Source organism: Mangifera indica, chromosome 13, assembly GCF_011075055.1.
Source record: "Mangifera indica cultivar Alphonso chromosome 13, CATAS_Mindica_2.1, whole genome shotgun sequence".
NCBI lineage: Eukaryota > Viridiplantae > Streptophyta > Magnoliopsida > Sapindales > Anacardiaceae > Mangifera > Mangifera indica.
The window spans coordinates 1,323,320-1,341,152 of NC_058149.1; the positions used below are offsets into that span (position 1 = coordinate 1,323,320).

A 17,833-nucleotide genomic window follows, 5' to 3' on the forward strand; every position below is an offset into this window, starting at 1 on the left:
GTAGAAGATTGTGATATAATTTTTAATTATTAAAAATATATATGATATTTTAAAATTATTATGTGTTAATTATATTTTTTATTATTTTATTTTTAAAAAATATATTATATATTATATATAATATAAAAAATTAAATTTTTAATATACGATATAATATATAATTCAACTATTATAGTTTAAATTTTTTAAAATCATTCATATATATATATGTATAAAATTTAATAAAATTAATTGAATTATATTTTTTAAAATATAATATAAATATGTAAAATAAATATAAAATATATATTTAAAAATAAAAAAATTATTCACTTAATTGTTTATTAAAATATTCAATCAAATATAATTTTTATATATATTAAAAAGTTATAATTTATTATTTAATTTGATTTAAAAATTATTTAAACTGTAATTTAAAAAATTTTTAATTTAAACTAAATTATAATTTTTAAACAATTAGTTTAATTTTACGATTTAAAGTAAATTATACCCAACTCTATTTGTCTTTTTTTCAACTTTAACATAAAAAATTCCCGCCATCATCCGTGTGTCCATCAGGCTCTTCGCTTCAGTGTTGCATAATTGAATATAATGAAGTGTACTTTTTTGAATAAATAAAATTATGTATATAAATAAATCACTCCGTCACATCATATATTGCCACGTCAGATTTTATCTCAATAATGTAGTTGCATTATTTCTTAAAAATATTAATCCTCAGTAGCTTTCACCACCACCCATTTACCGCTTGAGGCTGCGGACTGAGAATCGGGCAAATTTACTTCTCTTGAACACTTATCATTATTGTTCATGACGTTGGAGCTTTCAGAGATGGACGGCTGTTGGATAAACTGCTCATTTCCATACGAACACGTTGACGGATCAACTATTTATGTGACGACAAAGACAAAAAAGCTATGGGATATATACGGGACCAGAAGTCTACTACTATTGAGTCTTGGAGCACAAACCATTCTTACCATCTTCGGCAATCGTAGAAGGTACCGTTTAAGATATCTGACCCGATTTTTCCTTTGGTTGTCCTACTTGACGGCAAGTCCCGTGGTGACATTGGCATTGGGCAAGCTTTCAGGAATGAATTTTAAGGCTTTTGATGTGAAAGGAAATCAGCTAGAGAGTAGCGAATTCTTTGACAAATATCTCTACTACGCAGTTTGGTTTGCACCATTCCTTTTGCTGCAAATTGGTAGCCCTAATGTTATTTCTTACTCCGTTGAGGATAATAAGTTAAAGTTTAGGCAACTTATTGGGCTAACCACCCAGGTCGCCATCTCACTTTGGATCTATTCTAAATTACTTGGATATGGGAATTACATCAATATACTTTTTTATGTAGCTGGAATAGTTAAAGTTGCAGAGAGACTCCGAGCTCTCTGGTCAATAAGTATTACTGAAAATGTCATGATAGCTAGTTTTGCAAAAAATGATATTCGAACAGAAGAAACCTCACTTGAGTCTAGCTCATTTTCCAATTATTCTCATGATCTGTTTCTGCTTGTGAAGGCTTATCAACGCTTTGATCGATTAAAGCCTTATCTTGAGAATTGGCTAGGCCATCCTTCATCAGTTTATCTTTCTTCGATGAGTGTAGAAGACTGTCCTCCTAAGGATGTTTTTAGAATCACAGAATTTGATCTTAGTTTTATGTATGATATGCTCTACACGAAGGCGTCAATTAGCTATTCCAACAAAAGTTTATGGGGTCGCATCATTTTCTTTCTTGCTCTAGCTTTGCTTTTCGTGATATTAACTATATTTTTGTTTGTTGAGCCAGGTTTTCAAGGTGTAGAAGACATAATTCTCTTACTTTATTTATTAGGAGTAACTGTACTTGAAATTTATGAGATGAAGGAGTTTTTGTTCTCAGATTGGGTAGTACTTCAAATGAGGAAACAAAATAGGGGCACATTTATCAGCAGATCCATATCGAGAATTGCTCCAAAAATTCCAAGAAAGAATCATAGGTGGTCTCATTGCATAGATCAATTCAACTTACTAAGCTATTGTCTTTATGAAGATACTACAAAGCTTGGCGGGTTGATTAGAAGAATTTTCAAGGTCAAGGGCTACTACAAGGAGTATAAGAAGTACTGTGTCAAGAAAGACAATCCAGTACCTGAAGAGTTGAAGAAGCTGATATTGGAGCAAATTCTGGAGGTAAGAGCTCAAAGAGGCTGGCAATCTTTCTCTAAAAGGGGGGAAGGGGCTCTTGAAAGATGTAACTGTCTCCAAGATTTGGAATGGAGTATTCAAACAGATTTTGATACCCCAGCAAAGAAGCAAACAAATTTCGGCAAAGCCATTATTATATGGCACATTGCCACCACAGTTTGCTACTATTCAGATGATGGTGCATCAGAAAGTACCTTAAATCACCCCTTAAGTGAAATGAGCAAAGTTTTATCAGATTATATGACGTATCTTTTGGGCATGATTCCTGGTATGTTATCTATTGTTACTGGTGACCTTCTCTTTCAGGGTGCTTGTGCTCAAGTCGGTGAATTTTTTAAGTCAAAACAATCAAAGGATGAAGCGACATTGTGCGGGAATTTACTAGTTGAAACTTGTTTCCAAGGAATTCCCAATAACAATGTGTTTACATCAGATTGGAATGTATTGCTTCAGGTGCAAAAATTGGCAAAAATATTGCAAGAGAGGGACGACAAATGGAGTATTATAAGTAGTGTCTGGGTGGAAATGTTGTTTTATGCTGCGATTAATTGTCCTTGGACTCTCCATGCAGAGCAACTTAGGAAAGGTGGAGAATTGCTCACTCATATTTGGCTTCTACTTGAGCATGAGAAAGATCAGCCTCATGATTTGTCCCTTGAATTGTAATATGTGGTTTAAGACAGTTGTATGTCAACATTTTATTATGTGCGTGAGTATGGTGTTAGAGTGGATGTTCTAAAGTGTTGATTTATTAATATTGATTTGTATTTGTGTCATGTTTATTTCATATTTAGTAAATTAGACAAATGTCTATGGTAATCCTGTCTTAAGGGAATCAATGTATATCAATGATCATAAGAACCTTATGTGCACACATGATAGTCATTTTGGAAATGTTTGTACTCTCACTAATATTTTGACCAATGACATAAATAATATGGTTAAGACTATCTAAATGTTGAGTAACTATGCTAAAAGGTAGTGATAAGTCTCATTTGTCAAAATTATTCATTGACAATCTAGTCTAACACATAGATGGCATGTTGAATAAACATGTTCATTAGACGAATCTATCAAAACGATTTAATATGGATAGTAAAACTAGTGTTTATGGAACACATTCTGACAAACGATAATACTAAATTATTTTACACATGGATCAGCATAGTTTAACACCAATCCAATAGTTCATAAGAAATAATGATCATAATGGTGGTAATTAGTTATACTGAGAGATATATAAAAACTATAGTGAATCAATAAATGATTTGTCACTCTCAAGTACAAGATTATATATTTCTTTTAAACCTACTCACAAATATAAACGTCCACTTAAATTTGTGATCACAATAAAATTAGGTTGTTATTCAATGTAATATTATCCATGAAAACACCCACTATTGTGTTATACTATATTGTCACTCATTTAAGCTAGATTATAAAAAGAACAATAAATAGCAAAAAAAGATATTTGGATTTTTAAATTATCGCAAGAGATCAATAATACCCTTCATAAAGGGTGTAAGTGTTATTCCATATGAGTGGAATTATACTCTCAGATTTTCTTATTGAATGAACCAAGTTTCTTTCAATTCTTTTTTTTTTTTTTTTTTGGCCAAGGGGAGACCTTAGCGATTTTGTCATTGTTTACCAATCAAAATCTAAGTTTCGATTTTAAGAAGTTTACTTATAATGAATGCAAATCTCACTTCTTTTAGTATTTATGTTTAGTTTTGAACATAGAACAAGAAATGAATGAATTTCTCAGCAAAATGTCTCTTAAATGAGACAAAAGCAACAGTTCCATGAGTGATAATTTTAATTTTGTAAAAATGGCAATAAAATGTCTAATAGTATGGATATTGATATACAAATCTAACCTCTTTTTTTTTTTTTTTCTGTTCACCATTGCTTAAAATTTCCTTGGTTATAATCATTCAAATTTAGCAAGCTTAAAATATGTACAAGAAATAATCAAACTGCATGCCAAAATAAATGTGATGAATGAAAATATTGATAGCAACAAACAAACATCTCTCCTAATACTAGTAAGAAACTCCTAAAAATTAGGTTAAATGACTCTAAATTCCAATCAATGAAATAAGAGACAATCTAAACGCCAAGATTAAAGATTATAAAATAATCATTTAGTGATAAATAAGACATTTTTGTCATGCAACTCATTAAATAACCTATACCAGGAAGATAAAATTCATACGATTTCTTACACAAAAATTTAAATAACCAAAGAGTTATAGATTTCACTTTAGTGCACATCACTGGTTAACGGAATCGAATTGAAAGAAACAGGCTAATGAAGGTAGTCTGAAGGACGCAGACTGGAATGAGAGTGGGTCTAACATTTACTTACTAAAAGATTTTGAATTTTAAGGGTAGGCCTAGGTGCTGGTTCTGCCACAGCATGAATAATAAAGTCATATTTTTATTCTATTTTCATTGAATTACAAACCTCCCATATATTCTATTACATTGATGAGAAACAAATTTTGTGTTTGAGTATACTACGTTAATTTGAATGGGTTTCAAGAATTAATTTGATTTTAAGCCTTGAAAGTGTATAGGCCAAACTTTGAAACAAGGAGGTTAATAATACAGAAAAAAACTAGGAGGTTTTATGGCAATTTGCTATGTAAACTTAAACGTACAAATTGGGAATGTATGTGAAAATATTGTAAGCTAAGGGATCAAACAAATTTGTTATATTGATGTTTAACCATAGAACTAGGATTTCATGCTAGAAAGTTTGGTATATATGTGCTAAACTTTAAATATGGGGTATATGATAGATATAAAAGCTGGGGGGTTTTCTGTCATTTTCATTTATGGCAATACAAAGTTTAATTTGGGGGTGCATATGTAATAATTATAAGCTCAAAGGCAAAAAAAAATTGTTATACTAATGTTTAACCCTAGACTCGAGATTTCATGTTGTCATACTTTAAATATGAGGGGTAAATTGATAAATATAAAAGCCATACGGCTTTTATAAATTTCCTATGTCATGCTAGGAAGTTTAATTTGATGGTGCATACGTAAATATTATAAGCTAAGGAGGCTTAAAATTTTTTTTTTGTAATGATGTATAACCCTAAACACGAGAGTTCACAAGAAAAAGTTTTGCCTATATGCCAAATTTTACATATGAGGGTAACTTGATAGAAATAGAATATATACTTTTATTGTAATTATCCTTTATAGCACTAGTTAGATTAATTTAGGGGAGTATATGTAACTTTTAAAAACTAAGAGGGCAAAACTTGTGTTACCGAGGGAAATTATGATAAAACCCCGTAGATTATATATATATACTTAACAACCCACCCACTTAGTAGATATTTTATATTAGCATTCCAATATAAAATTTAGCGGGAACACTATATTTCATGAAAATATTTAGTTTTTATATTTTGCACCTACACCCTTGAAAACACTATTGAAAACCCCTTATAGTCTTAAACCTTGCACTTAGCTTCCAAATTGAAGTTCCATTTTTCATGTTTGAAATTTAGCTTATACACTAAACTTCTAGAAAATGTCTTCAGCTCATCAAAATTTCGTAATCTTGTCTATAATTTTAACGATACAATTTATTAAATAAAAATAATAATAAGTATAGAAATTCTTATCTAGATTAAGCTATATTTCCTACTCGAATTTGTGTTGTTTGTGTGAAATTTGTGTGTGATCTTCCATGTTAAAAGAAAATGACAATTAAGATTGGAGAATTTTATAGTTATTGTTGTAACTTTAGGAATAGATGTGCCAATTGAGTTAGGTTAGCCCAAAGCACAAGTTAAAGTCTAGGAAAAAGGCCCGATATGGAAGGGTCTAACACACTAATGTAGCAGGTCAGGCGTAGGCCTAAGCAATAAGCTCATGAGTCAAGCCAACATGACTTGTTACTAATGAGGTTTTAAAAAAGAAATTATATTTGAAGGGTAGGAACCATTCAAATTAATTTTTTTCTTATATAAACCCAACACCTGTCCCTCCTTCCTTTTACAAATTTCATTATTCTCTCACAAATCTCAATCTCTCAATCTTTCTTTATTTTCAATCTCATTTTCTCTAATCAACTCTCATTCTAAAACTATCTAAATTCACAAACAATAATTTTCTGTATTTATAATTTCGTTTTCATTTCACTTTTGCTAAGAAAAAATATTTAACAAACAAATTCATGATTAAATGAATTCAATCTATTTAACTATTATCATGTTAGCACTAATGACATTATTGATGATGCATAATGTAGAACAGGTGGAACACTAACTGGTGAAAGTGGTACAAACACAAACTCAACAAAGAGAAAAAGAAAACAAAAGTTAATGATGTGGGATCACTTCGATCAAATATAAGAAATGATCAAAGGAAAAGTAATTCACCGAATAGTATGTAAATACTGCAGTTCATGTTTAACATGTACAAGTGACACAAGACACCTTTGCCAACATATTATTGATTATTGTAAAAAATGTTTGTATTAAGAAAGATGTTTGTATGTTGCTATCAATATTTTTAGTCATCATTTTTATTTTAATAAAATTATATGTATTTAATTTTAATTACCTAATTAGATACTTAGATGATACGTGACTTGTTAAATGTGTATTTAAAATTGAGTGCACATAACATTATTTTTTTTTATTTTGGTATGTAGTTTGACTATTTCTCATACATATTGTGTATTATAAACTTACGTCACAGAACTTCAATAGATGTATTTGTGATTGAACATTAAATTCTATCAAGATTAGATTTGAAAGCTTCTTGCCCTTCTGGTTCATTTTGCTTTTGCTGGATATTTGAGAAATTCATTTTCATTTCCTGTTGTATGTTCAAAACTAACCACAAATTAAAAAAAAAATTGATATTTTATATATAAGTAAATTTCTTAAAATTGAGAGTTAGGTGATTGGTAAACAATGGCAAAGCCAATAAAACCTCTCTTGGCAGGAAAACTTGGTTCCACCACGTGTACAACCCCCATACAACCATATACAGTGGTGAATCCAATATTTTTGTTGGGAGGAGGCCTCCAAATAGGGATAGTTAAAACACCTCTTAGTTTGATTTCAATTTGAATAAAAAATAGTTGATTTGAGTTTAAATCAAGTTCATCGAGCCAATATTAATGGTGGATTGAGTTTGATTTAAATAGAAAATGATTCATTTTAATTTAGCTCAAGTTTGGATCGAATTTATGTCTCTATGACTCAAATTAGTTATTCAAATTCATAGTTTATTGGTAAAACGATATCGTTTTATTTAAATAATAGACAAAACCACTTATTTGAGTCATGAATTCGAACCAAATTAAGTCACAAATTCGAACCACTGATTCAAGCTATGAATTCAAGATAAATCAAGCCATGAATCAAGTCATGAATTCAAACCACAAATTCAAGTTATAAATTCGAATTGAACTCATGTTAAATTGAGTCAAATACCTTCTAACTTAAGTTTAACTCAATTTAAAAAACGAGTCAAATCTTTTAACTGGAATTCAAATTAAACAAATTCAAATCAAATTGAATCAAATTAAGTTAGCTTTCGAGACCGAATTGGTGCAGTTTGGGTCCAACCTTACCTTCATAGTTTTATCATTGTTTATTAATCAAGTAATGAAAACTTAAAAAATAAAAAACATCAATCCTTGAGTAAAGGAGATAATGTAAAAGAAATATAAAGAGAACAAAAAAACTACATGAATCTAATAATTGAATTAAATCAAATATAATCAAAAGTGTTTATATCAATAACAATCCACAAAAAATATTAACATCGTGTTTTGATAGATTGAAACCTTATCTTTGGAAACAAAATCGTGAGGTATGGTTGCCAAAATCAAGTTGAAGATTAAGAGAAAGAAATATTATAATATATTCCTTATATGTACAGCACAGGAATAATTTCCAGAATTTCATGCCTATGTTTGTTTTTTTTTCGGTTAATCTCAAATTTTTTTTTTTCAGTTTTAATCCTTAAATGTTAATTTTTTTTTCCAGTTAAATCCTACTAAATGATTTTTTTTTATGGTCATTTCTTCCAGGATATAAAATTGATGTAGCTAATTTTTTTGTGGGTTGATCTTTTCTTTTTTAAATCCTTACTTTGAAGAATTCTTAATCTGAAGAATTTTTCAAAGTGATTTACTGCTTTTGTTTTTGAAGATGAGGAAGAAGAGAGAGTGATTCTTTTATCACTTTGGAAGAAGAAGAAGAAGAGAGAAAAAAGTTGCAGAGAAGAAGAGAGAGAATTTGTGTATGAAAAATTGAAAAGGAATATTTTGGGGAAGGTGAGTACTGTTGTGATATATTTGTGAAAGCTTTAGGATAGGTGACAATTTTGTATACACGGAATAAAATAGTACTAAAAATTTCAATTTCCCTTTTAGTTATCCACTCTTTGAATGTATGATAAAAAATCTAAAATTTATAATATAAAAAATAAATATCACGATAATTGTTGTATTAGAATAAAAAATACTAAGAGAAACTATTGAAAATTGAATATTGCCATCCCATATCGGTTGAAATTTGGCTGAAAAAGACGGTCCACTGTCAATTGAACATGGACTGAAGAACAGAGGATAAAAAAAAATCGGAATAGTTGAAGAGACAACACCACAATGTTAAAATCATTCTCCGTAAACTTGGAATCATTGAAAATAAGGATAGCTTGCCGCCCGCAACAAGAAGCAAAAGAGAGAAATAAATAATTTATAAAGGAAAATCAGATAGGATGAATTAAAGCAAAAGAAAGCTTAATTGGATGGAGTGTGCATTGCATGAAGAGAGGAGGGGGGTATTTTAGGAAATTTTGCCATCCCTCTAGTTAACAAAAATGGCAACTTTCCAAACCAATTTTTCAAGGCATTTAATGCCTTCCCATTATCTTTTGGCCAAAGTCGAATACATTTGGTGGAAGATCCACCTTCTGCAACAATGATATAATTTTTAATTATTAAAAATATATATATGATATTTTAAAATTATTACATGTTCATTGTATTTTTTATTATCTTATTTTTTAGAAAATATCTTATATTATATGATATATTATATATAATATAAAAAATTAAATTTTTAATATACGATATAATATATAATTCGACTATTATGATTTAAACTTTTTAAAATCATTCATATATATGTGTATGTATAAAATTTAATAAAATTAATTGAATTATATTTTTAAAATATAATATAAATATGTAAAATAAATATAAAATATATATTTAAAAAAATAAAAAAATTATTCATTTAATTGTTTATTAAAAAAATCAATTAAATATAATTTTTATATATATTAAAAAGTTACAATTTATTATTTAATTTAATTTAAAAATTATCTAAACTGTAATTTAAAAATAATTTTAAAAATTTTAATTTAAATTAAATTATAATTTTTAAACAATTAATTTAATTTTATGATTTAAATTATGACATATAAACTAGATTTAATAAATAAAATTAAGTTTTTAGTTTAAGATTGGTATAAATATCTTTTTCTCACGAATAGTCTTTTTTCCAGTTGAATTCAAAAATACTAACTTCTTCCGTCTGAACGAACCCCTATTAATTGATCTTGAATAAAAATGAGAGTGAAAGTGAGTGTTTGAGTGATATGAGAAGTGTGTATAATAAAAGTGAATGAAGAGGGTTTATATAGATGTGGGAAAGAGTAATTTTGGTATTTTAGAAAAAGTGTTGGGCATTTTTGTTTAGGAATAGTGAATATGGGATTTTTTGCTTAAAAATAGTGAATTTGGGCATTTTTGCTTAATGGAGGGGTATTTTGGCCATTTTTTATAATTTCCCTATAATTTCTAATTATTAAAAATATAAATGATTTTTTAAAATTATTATATGTTAATTATATTTTTTATTATTTTATTTTTTAAAAAATATATTATATTATATTATATATTATATATAATATAAAAAATTAAATTTTTAATATACGATATAATATATAATAAAACTATTATGATTTGAATTTTTTAAAATCATTCATATATATGTGTATATATAAAATTTAATAAAATTAATTGAATTATATTTTTTAAAATAAAATATAAATATATAAAATAAATATAAATATATATTTTAAAAAATAAAAAAATTATTCATTTAATTATTTATTAAAAAATTCAATCAAATATAATTTTTTATATATTTTAAAAAATTATAATTTATTATTTAATTCGATTTAAAAATTATTTAAACTGTAATTTAAAAAATAATTTTAAAAATAAATTAAATTATAATTTTTAAACAATTAATTTAATTTTACGATTTAAAGTAAATTATACACAACACTATTTGTCTTTTTTTCAACTTTAACATTAAAAATTCCCGCCATCATCCGTGTGTCCATCAGATTCTTCGCTTCACTATTGCATAATTGAATATAATGAAGTGTACTTTTTGAATAAATAAAATTATGTATATAAATGGGAATAGTTGAAGAGACATCACAATGTTAAAATCATTGTCGGTAAACTTGGAATCTTTGAAAATAAGAATAGCTTGTTCCCCGAAACAAGAAGCAAAAGAGAGAATAATAATTTATAAAGGAAAATCAAATAGTGTAAAGCTGATGAAAATCAATTGCTAAAAGAGGCTTACGCACGAGCTCTTGGAAGATGAGCTTCTCTTAAGTCCTGCCATCTTCTCTAGCTGTGGTATACTTTATGATATGTGAAGCACTCAAGTCTCGCCATCTTCTCTAGCGGTGGCAAACCATATGAGTAGTCAAGCACTTCCAATTGCACGTTTTTTCTTTTTACACATTGTATTGTCCTACAGATTTTCAAGTGATTACCCCAAAAAAAAAAATGTGAAATCATTAAATAATTAAAATAAGTTAGAGACCACAAGGCAAGTGCAGGAGAAAAAAATAGGTGAATACCCAATGAACTGAGTTTAAATATTTTTTTGAATAAAAATAATTTAATTTAAATTTATTAAATTAATATTAAAAGTGATTTAAATTTGATTTAAGTTTAGTTTAAATTTAATTAAAATTTTTAAATTTATAATTTATTGATAAAATAATATTATTTAATAATTATTTAATATAATTTAAATTAAATTTTGAGTTAAATTTAAATCAAATCAAATTATTTATTTAATTTATAAGTTAAATTAAATTAAATTTTTTTATAATTTAAATTTGATTTTATTTTAAAATTAGTTAAATATATTAATTTGAGTATAATTTATATTTAAAATAAATAAATTTTAATCAAGTAAATAAATTTCAATCAAATTAAATAAAATTGGACCAACTTTTGTGGTTAATTCCGCTCAGTACGTATCCAACCCTAAGAAAATGCAAAGGCAATGGGGCTGTCGGACTGCTGCAATCTGTAAGGGAAATTGGAAAATCAAAAAGTCACTCAATTTAGTAAACGCATCTCCGATACAACTTTTTTTTGGTAGAAGATGGTGATATAATATAAATATTTGTGATAAATTTTTAAATATTAAAAAGATACGTGATATTTTAAAATTATTATCTATTAATTATATTTTTAATTATTTTATTTTTTAAAAGATATATTATACTATATAATATATTATATATAACATAAAAAATTAAATTTTTAATATACGATATAGGATATGATTGGACTATTATGGTTTAAATTTTTTAAAATCATTCATATATATGTATATGTATAAAGTTTAATAAAACTAATTGAATTATATTTTTTAAAATATAATATAAATATATAAAATATATATTTAAAAAAATGAAACAATTATTCACTCAATTATTTATTAAAAAATTCAATTAAATATAATTTATATATATATTAAAAAGTTACAATTATTTATTAAAAAATTTAATCAAATTTAATTCGATTTAAAAATTATGTAAACTGTAATTTAAAAAATTTTTAATTTAATCTAAATTATAATTTTTAAACAATTAATTTAATTTTACGGTTTAAAGTAAATTATACACAACTCTATTTGTCTTTTTTTCAACTTTAACATAAAAAGTTCCCGCCATCATCCTTTTTTGAATAAATTCTTCGCTTCAGTGTTGCATAATTGAATATAATGAAGTGTACTTTTTTGAATAAATAAAAGGCTAAACAACTATTTCCCACCCAAAGTATGCTGTAATTACAAGTTTCCACCCTTTAACTATGGAAACACCAAACACCCACCCATGGCTGGTTAGATTTAACAAAACCCTAACGGTGGTAAATTTAATCTCATTTTCCCCCCTAAAAGTTTAAAAACTAACATTTTTTCTCTAAGCTAAGTTTGAAAAGATTGCATTTCCCCCCCTAGGGTTTATTTCCAAACCCTTCCAATTTCCAAACCCTTCTCCGTCGCTTTCTCCAGTGCCATCACCGGCCGTCTTCCCCTCCCGACGGTTTCTCTTCCACCGACGGCCCCTCTAAACTCGACCTCAACGCATCCGATGCAAAGAGAAGCCGTCTGGGAAGACGATTGTCTTCCCAGATGAAGACGACTCGTCTTCCCAGAGGACGACGAGTCGTCTCATCGTCTCGTCTTCGTCTGGGAAGACGTCGTCTTCCCAGACGACGACGACGACTGGGAAGACGAAGAACTTCGTCTTCCACAGCTTCTCCGACTCCGATTGAAAGTCCAAATGGGAGGAAAGAGATCTCCGGAAGGTGAGGATGCTTCGGGAGGGAGAGACCGTCGGCAATGGAGCCGGAGACCGTCGGCAATGCTTCGGGAGGGTGAAACTGTGATTTTTTAAAACTTAGACTGGGGGGGATTTTAGTTTTTAAAGTTTAGGGGGGCAAAATATATTCTATTTTAGTTTATTTTTAATATTTTAGAGAAAATGACGATTTTAACCTTACCACTGTTAGGGTTTTGTTAAATCTAACCGGCCATGGGTGGGTGTTTGGTGTTTCCATAGTTAAAGGGTGGAAACTTGTCATTACAGCATACCTTGGGTGGGAAATAGTCGTTTGGCATAAATAAAATTATGTATATAAATAAATCACTCCGTCACATCATATATTGCCACGTCAGATTTTATCTCAATAATGTAGTGGCATTATTTCTTCTTAAAAATATTAATCCTCAGTAGCTTTCACCACCACCCATTTACCGCTTGAGGCTGCGGACTGAGAATCGGGCATATTTACTTCTCTTGAACACTTATCATTATTGTTCATGACGTTGGAGCATTCAGAGATGGACGGCTGTCGGATAAACTGCTCACTTGCATACGAAAACGGTGACGGATCAACTATTTTTGTTACGACAAAGACAAAAAACCTATGGGATATATACGGGATCAGAAGTCTACTACTATTGGGTCTTGGAGCACAAACCATTCTTACCATCTTCGGCAATCGTAGAAGGTACCGTTTAAGATATCTGACCCGATTTTTCCTTTGGTTGTCCTACTTGACAGCAAGTCCCGTGGTAACATTGGCATTGGGCAAGCTTTCAGGAATTAATGCTAAGGTTTTTGATGTGAAAGGAAATGAGCTAGTGCGTAGCGAATTCTTTGACGCATATCTCTACTACGCAGTTTGGTTTACACCATTCCTTTTGCTGCAAATTGGTAGCCCTAGTGTTATTTCTTACTCCGTTGAGGATAATAAGTTAAAGTTTAGGCAACTTATTGGGCTAACCATCCAGGTCGCCATCTCACTTTGGATCTTTTCTAAATCACTTAGATATCGGATTGACCAACTCAGTATACTTTTGTATGTGGCTGGAATAGTTAAAGTTGCAGAGAGACTCCGAGCTCTCTGGTCAATAAGTATTACTGAAAATGTCGTGATAGCTAGTTTTGCAAAAAATGATAATCGAACAGAAGAAACCTCACTTGAGTCTAGCTCATTTTCCAATTATTCTCACGATCTGTTTCTGCTTGTGAAGGCTTATCAACGCTTTGATCGATTAAAGCCTTATCTTGAGAATTGGCTAGGCCATCCTTCATCAGTTCATCTTTCTTCGATGAGTGTAGAAGACTGTCCTCCTAAGGATGTTTTTAGAATCACAGAATTTGAGCTTAGCTTTATGTATGATGTGCTCTACACGAAGGCGTCCATTGGCTATTCCAACAAAAGTTTATGGGGTCGCATCATTTTCTTTCTTGCTCTAGCTTTGCTTTTGGTGATAGTAACTATATCTTGGTTTGTTGAGCCAGGTTTACCAGATGTAGATGGAATAATTCTCTTACTTTGTTTATTAGGAGAAACTGTACTTGAAATTTATGAGATGAAGGAGTTTTTGTTCTCAGATTGGTTAGTACTTCAAATGAGGAAACAAAATAGGAGCACATTTATCAGCAGATCCATATCGAGAATTGCTCCAAAAATTCCAAGAAAGAATCATAGGTGGTCTCATTGCATAGATCAATTCAACTTACTAAGCTATTGTCTCTATGAAGATACTACAAAGCTTGGCGGGTTGATTAGAAGAATTTTCAAGGTCAAGGGCTACTACAAGGAGTACATGAAGTATTGTGTCAAGAAACACAATCCAGTCCCTGAAGAGTTGAAGAAGTTGATACTGGAACAAATTCTGGAGGTAAGAGCTCAAAGAGGCTGGCAATCTTTCTCTAAAAGGGGGGAAGGGGCTCTTGAAAGATGTAACTGTCTCCAAGATTTGGAATGGAGTATTCAAACAGATTTTGATACCCCAGCAAAGAAGCAAACAAATTTCGGCAAAGCCATTATTATATGGCACATTGCCACCACAGTTTGCTACTATTTAGATGATGGTGCATCAGAAAGTACCTTAAATCACCCCTTATGTGAAATGAGCAAAGTTTTATCAGATTATATGACGTATCTTTTGGGCATGATTCCTGATATGTTATCTATTGTTACTGGTGACCTTCTCTTTCAGGGTGCTTGTGCTCAAGTCGCTGAATTTTTTAAGTCAAAACAATCAAAGGATGAAGCGACATTGTGCGGGAATTTACTAGTTGAAACTTATTTCCAAGGAATTCCCAATAACAATGTGTTTACATCAGATTGGAATGTATTGCTTCAGGTGCAAAAATTGGCAAAAATATTGCGAGAGAGGGACGACAAATGGAGTATTATAAGTAGTGTCTGGGTGGAAATGTTGTTTTATGCTGCGATTAATTGTCCTTGGACTCTCCATGCAGAGCAACTTAAACGAGGTGGAGAATTGCTCACTCATATTTGGCTTCTGCTTGAGCATGAGAAAGATCAGCCCCATGATTTGTCCCTTGAATTGTAATATGTGGTTTAAGACAGTTGTATGTATTTTAATATGTGCATGAGTATGGTGTTAGAGTGGATGTTCTAAAGTGTTGATTTATTAATATTGATTTGTATTTGTGTCATGTTTATTTCATATTTAGAAATTAGACAAATGTTTATGGTAATACTGTCTTAAGGGAATCAATGTATATCAATGACCGTAAGAACCTTATGTGCACACATGATAGTCATTTTGGAAATGTTTGTAATTTCACTAATATTTTGACCTATGACACAAATAATATGGTTAAGACTACCTATGACACAAATAATATGGTTAAGACTATCTAAATGTTGAGTAACTATACTAAAAAGTAGTGATAGGTCTCATTTCTCAAAATTATTCATTGACAATCTTGTCTAACACATAGGTGGCATGTTGAATAAACATGTTCATTAGACGAATCTACCAAAACAGTTTAATATGGATAGTAAAACTAGCGTTTATGGAACACATATTCTGACAAACGATAATACATGTAATTTTTTTATTTGAGATTACTAAATTATTTTACACACAGATCAGTATAGTTTGACACTAATCTAATATAGTTCATAAAAAATAATGATCATAATGGTGGTAATTAGTTATACTGAGAGATATATAAAAACTATAGTGAATCAATAAATAATTTATCACTCTCAAGTACAAGATTATATATTTCTGTTAGACCTACTCACAAATGTGAACATCCACTTAAATTTGTGATCACAATAAAATTAGGTTGTTATTCAATTTAATATTATCAATGAAAACACCCACTATTGTGTTATACTATATTGTCACCCATTTAAGCTAAATTATAAAAAGAACAATAAACAGCGAAAAAAGATATTTGGATTTTTAAATTATCACAAGAGATCAATAATACCCTTTATAAAGGGTGTAAGTGTTATTCCATATGAGTGGAATTATACTGTCAGATTTTCTTATTGAATGAACCAAGTTTTTTTCAATTCTTTTTTTTCGGCCAAGGCGAGACCTTAGCGATTTTGTCATTGTTTACCAATTAAAATCTAAGTTTCGATTTTAAGAAGTTATAATGGATGCAAATCTCTTTTTAGTATTTATGTTTAGTTTTGAACATAGAACGAGAAATGAATGAATTTCTCAATAAAATGTCTCTTAAATGAGACAAAAGCAACAGTTCCATGAGTGATAATTTTAATTTTGTAAAAATGGCAATAAAATGTCTAATAGTATGGATATTGATACACAATTCTAACCTTTTTTTTTTTTTTTCTGTTCACCATTGCTTAAAATTTCCTTGGTTATAATCATTCAAATTTAGTAAGCTTAAAATATGTACAAGAAATAATCAAACTACATGCCAAAATAAATGTGATGAATGAAAATATTGATAGCAACAAACAAACATCTCTCCTAATACTAGTAAGAAACTCCTAAAAATTAGGTTAAATGACTCTAAATTCCAATCAATGAAATAAGAGACAATCTAAACACCAAGATTAAAGATTATAAAATAATCATTTAGTGATAAATAAGACATTTTTGTCATGCAACTCATTAAATAACCTATACCAGGAAGATAAAATTCATACGATTTCTTGCACAAAAATTAAAATAACCAAAAATAGTTAATAAAATTTGTAGAGTTATAGATTTCACTTAAGTGCACATCACTGGTTAAGGGAATCGAATTGAAAGAAACAGGCTAAGGAAGGTAATCTGAAGGACGCAGACAGGAATGAGAGTGGGTCTAACATTTACTTACTAAAAGATTTTGAATTTTAAGGGTAGGCCTAGGTGCTGGTTCTGCCACAGCATGAATAATAAAGTCATATTTTTATTCTATTTTCATTGAATTACAAACCTCCCATATATTCTATTACATTGATGAGAAACAAATTTTGTGTTTGAGTATACTGCGTTAATTTGAATAGGTTTCAAGAATTAATTTGATTTTAAGCCTTGAAAGTGTATAGGCCAAACTTTGAAACAAGGAGGTTAATGATACAGAAAAAAACTAGGAGGTTTTATGGCAATTTGCTATGTAAACTTAAACGTATAAATTGGGAATGTATGTGAAAATATTGTAAGCTAAGGGGTCAAACAAATTTGTTATATTGATGTTTAACCATAGAACTAGGATTTCATGCTAGAAAGTTTGGTATATATGTGCTAAACTTTAAATATGGGGTATATGATAGATATAAAAGCTGGGGGGTTTTCTGTCATTTTCATTTATGGCAACACAAAGTTTAATTTGGGGGTGCATATGTAATAATTATAAGCTCAAAGGCAAAAAAAATTGTTATACTAATGTTTAACCCTAGACTTGAGATTTCATGCTTGTCATACTTTAAATATGAGGGGTAAATTGATAAATATAAAAGCCATAGGGC

The 17,833-nt window shown here is 29.2% G+C and overlaps 2 protein-coding genes across 2 annotated transcripts; both read left to right on the plus strand.

Annotated features, from left to right (window-relative positions):
* Positions 1 to 810: 810 nt before the first annotated feature.
* Positions 811 to 2,859, plus strand: LOC123194921. The gene has a single exon (XM_044608428.1). It carries the CDS (start codon positions 811 to 813, stop codon positions 2,857 to 2,859), a length of 2,049 nt encoding a protein of 682 aa, XP_044464363.1.
* Positions 2,860 to 13,391: 10,532 nt separating this feature from the next.
* Positions 13,392 to 15,443, plus strand: LOC123194922. The gene has a single exon (XM_044608430.1). The coding sequence runs from the start codon at positions 13,392 to 13,394 to the stop codon at positions 15,441 to 15,443; it is 2,052 nt and encodes a 683-aa protein (XP_044464365.1).
* The last annotated feature ends 2,390 nt before the right edge of the window (positions 15,444 to 17,833 follow it).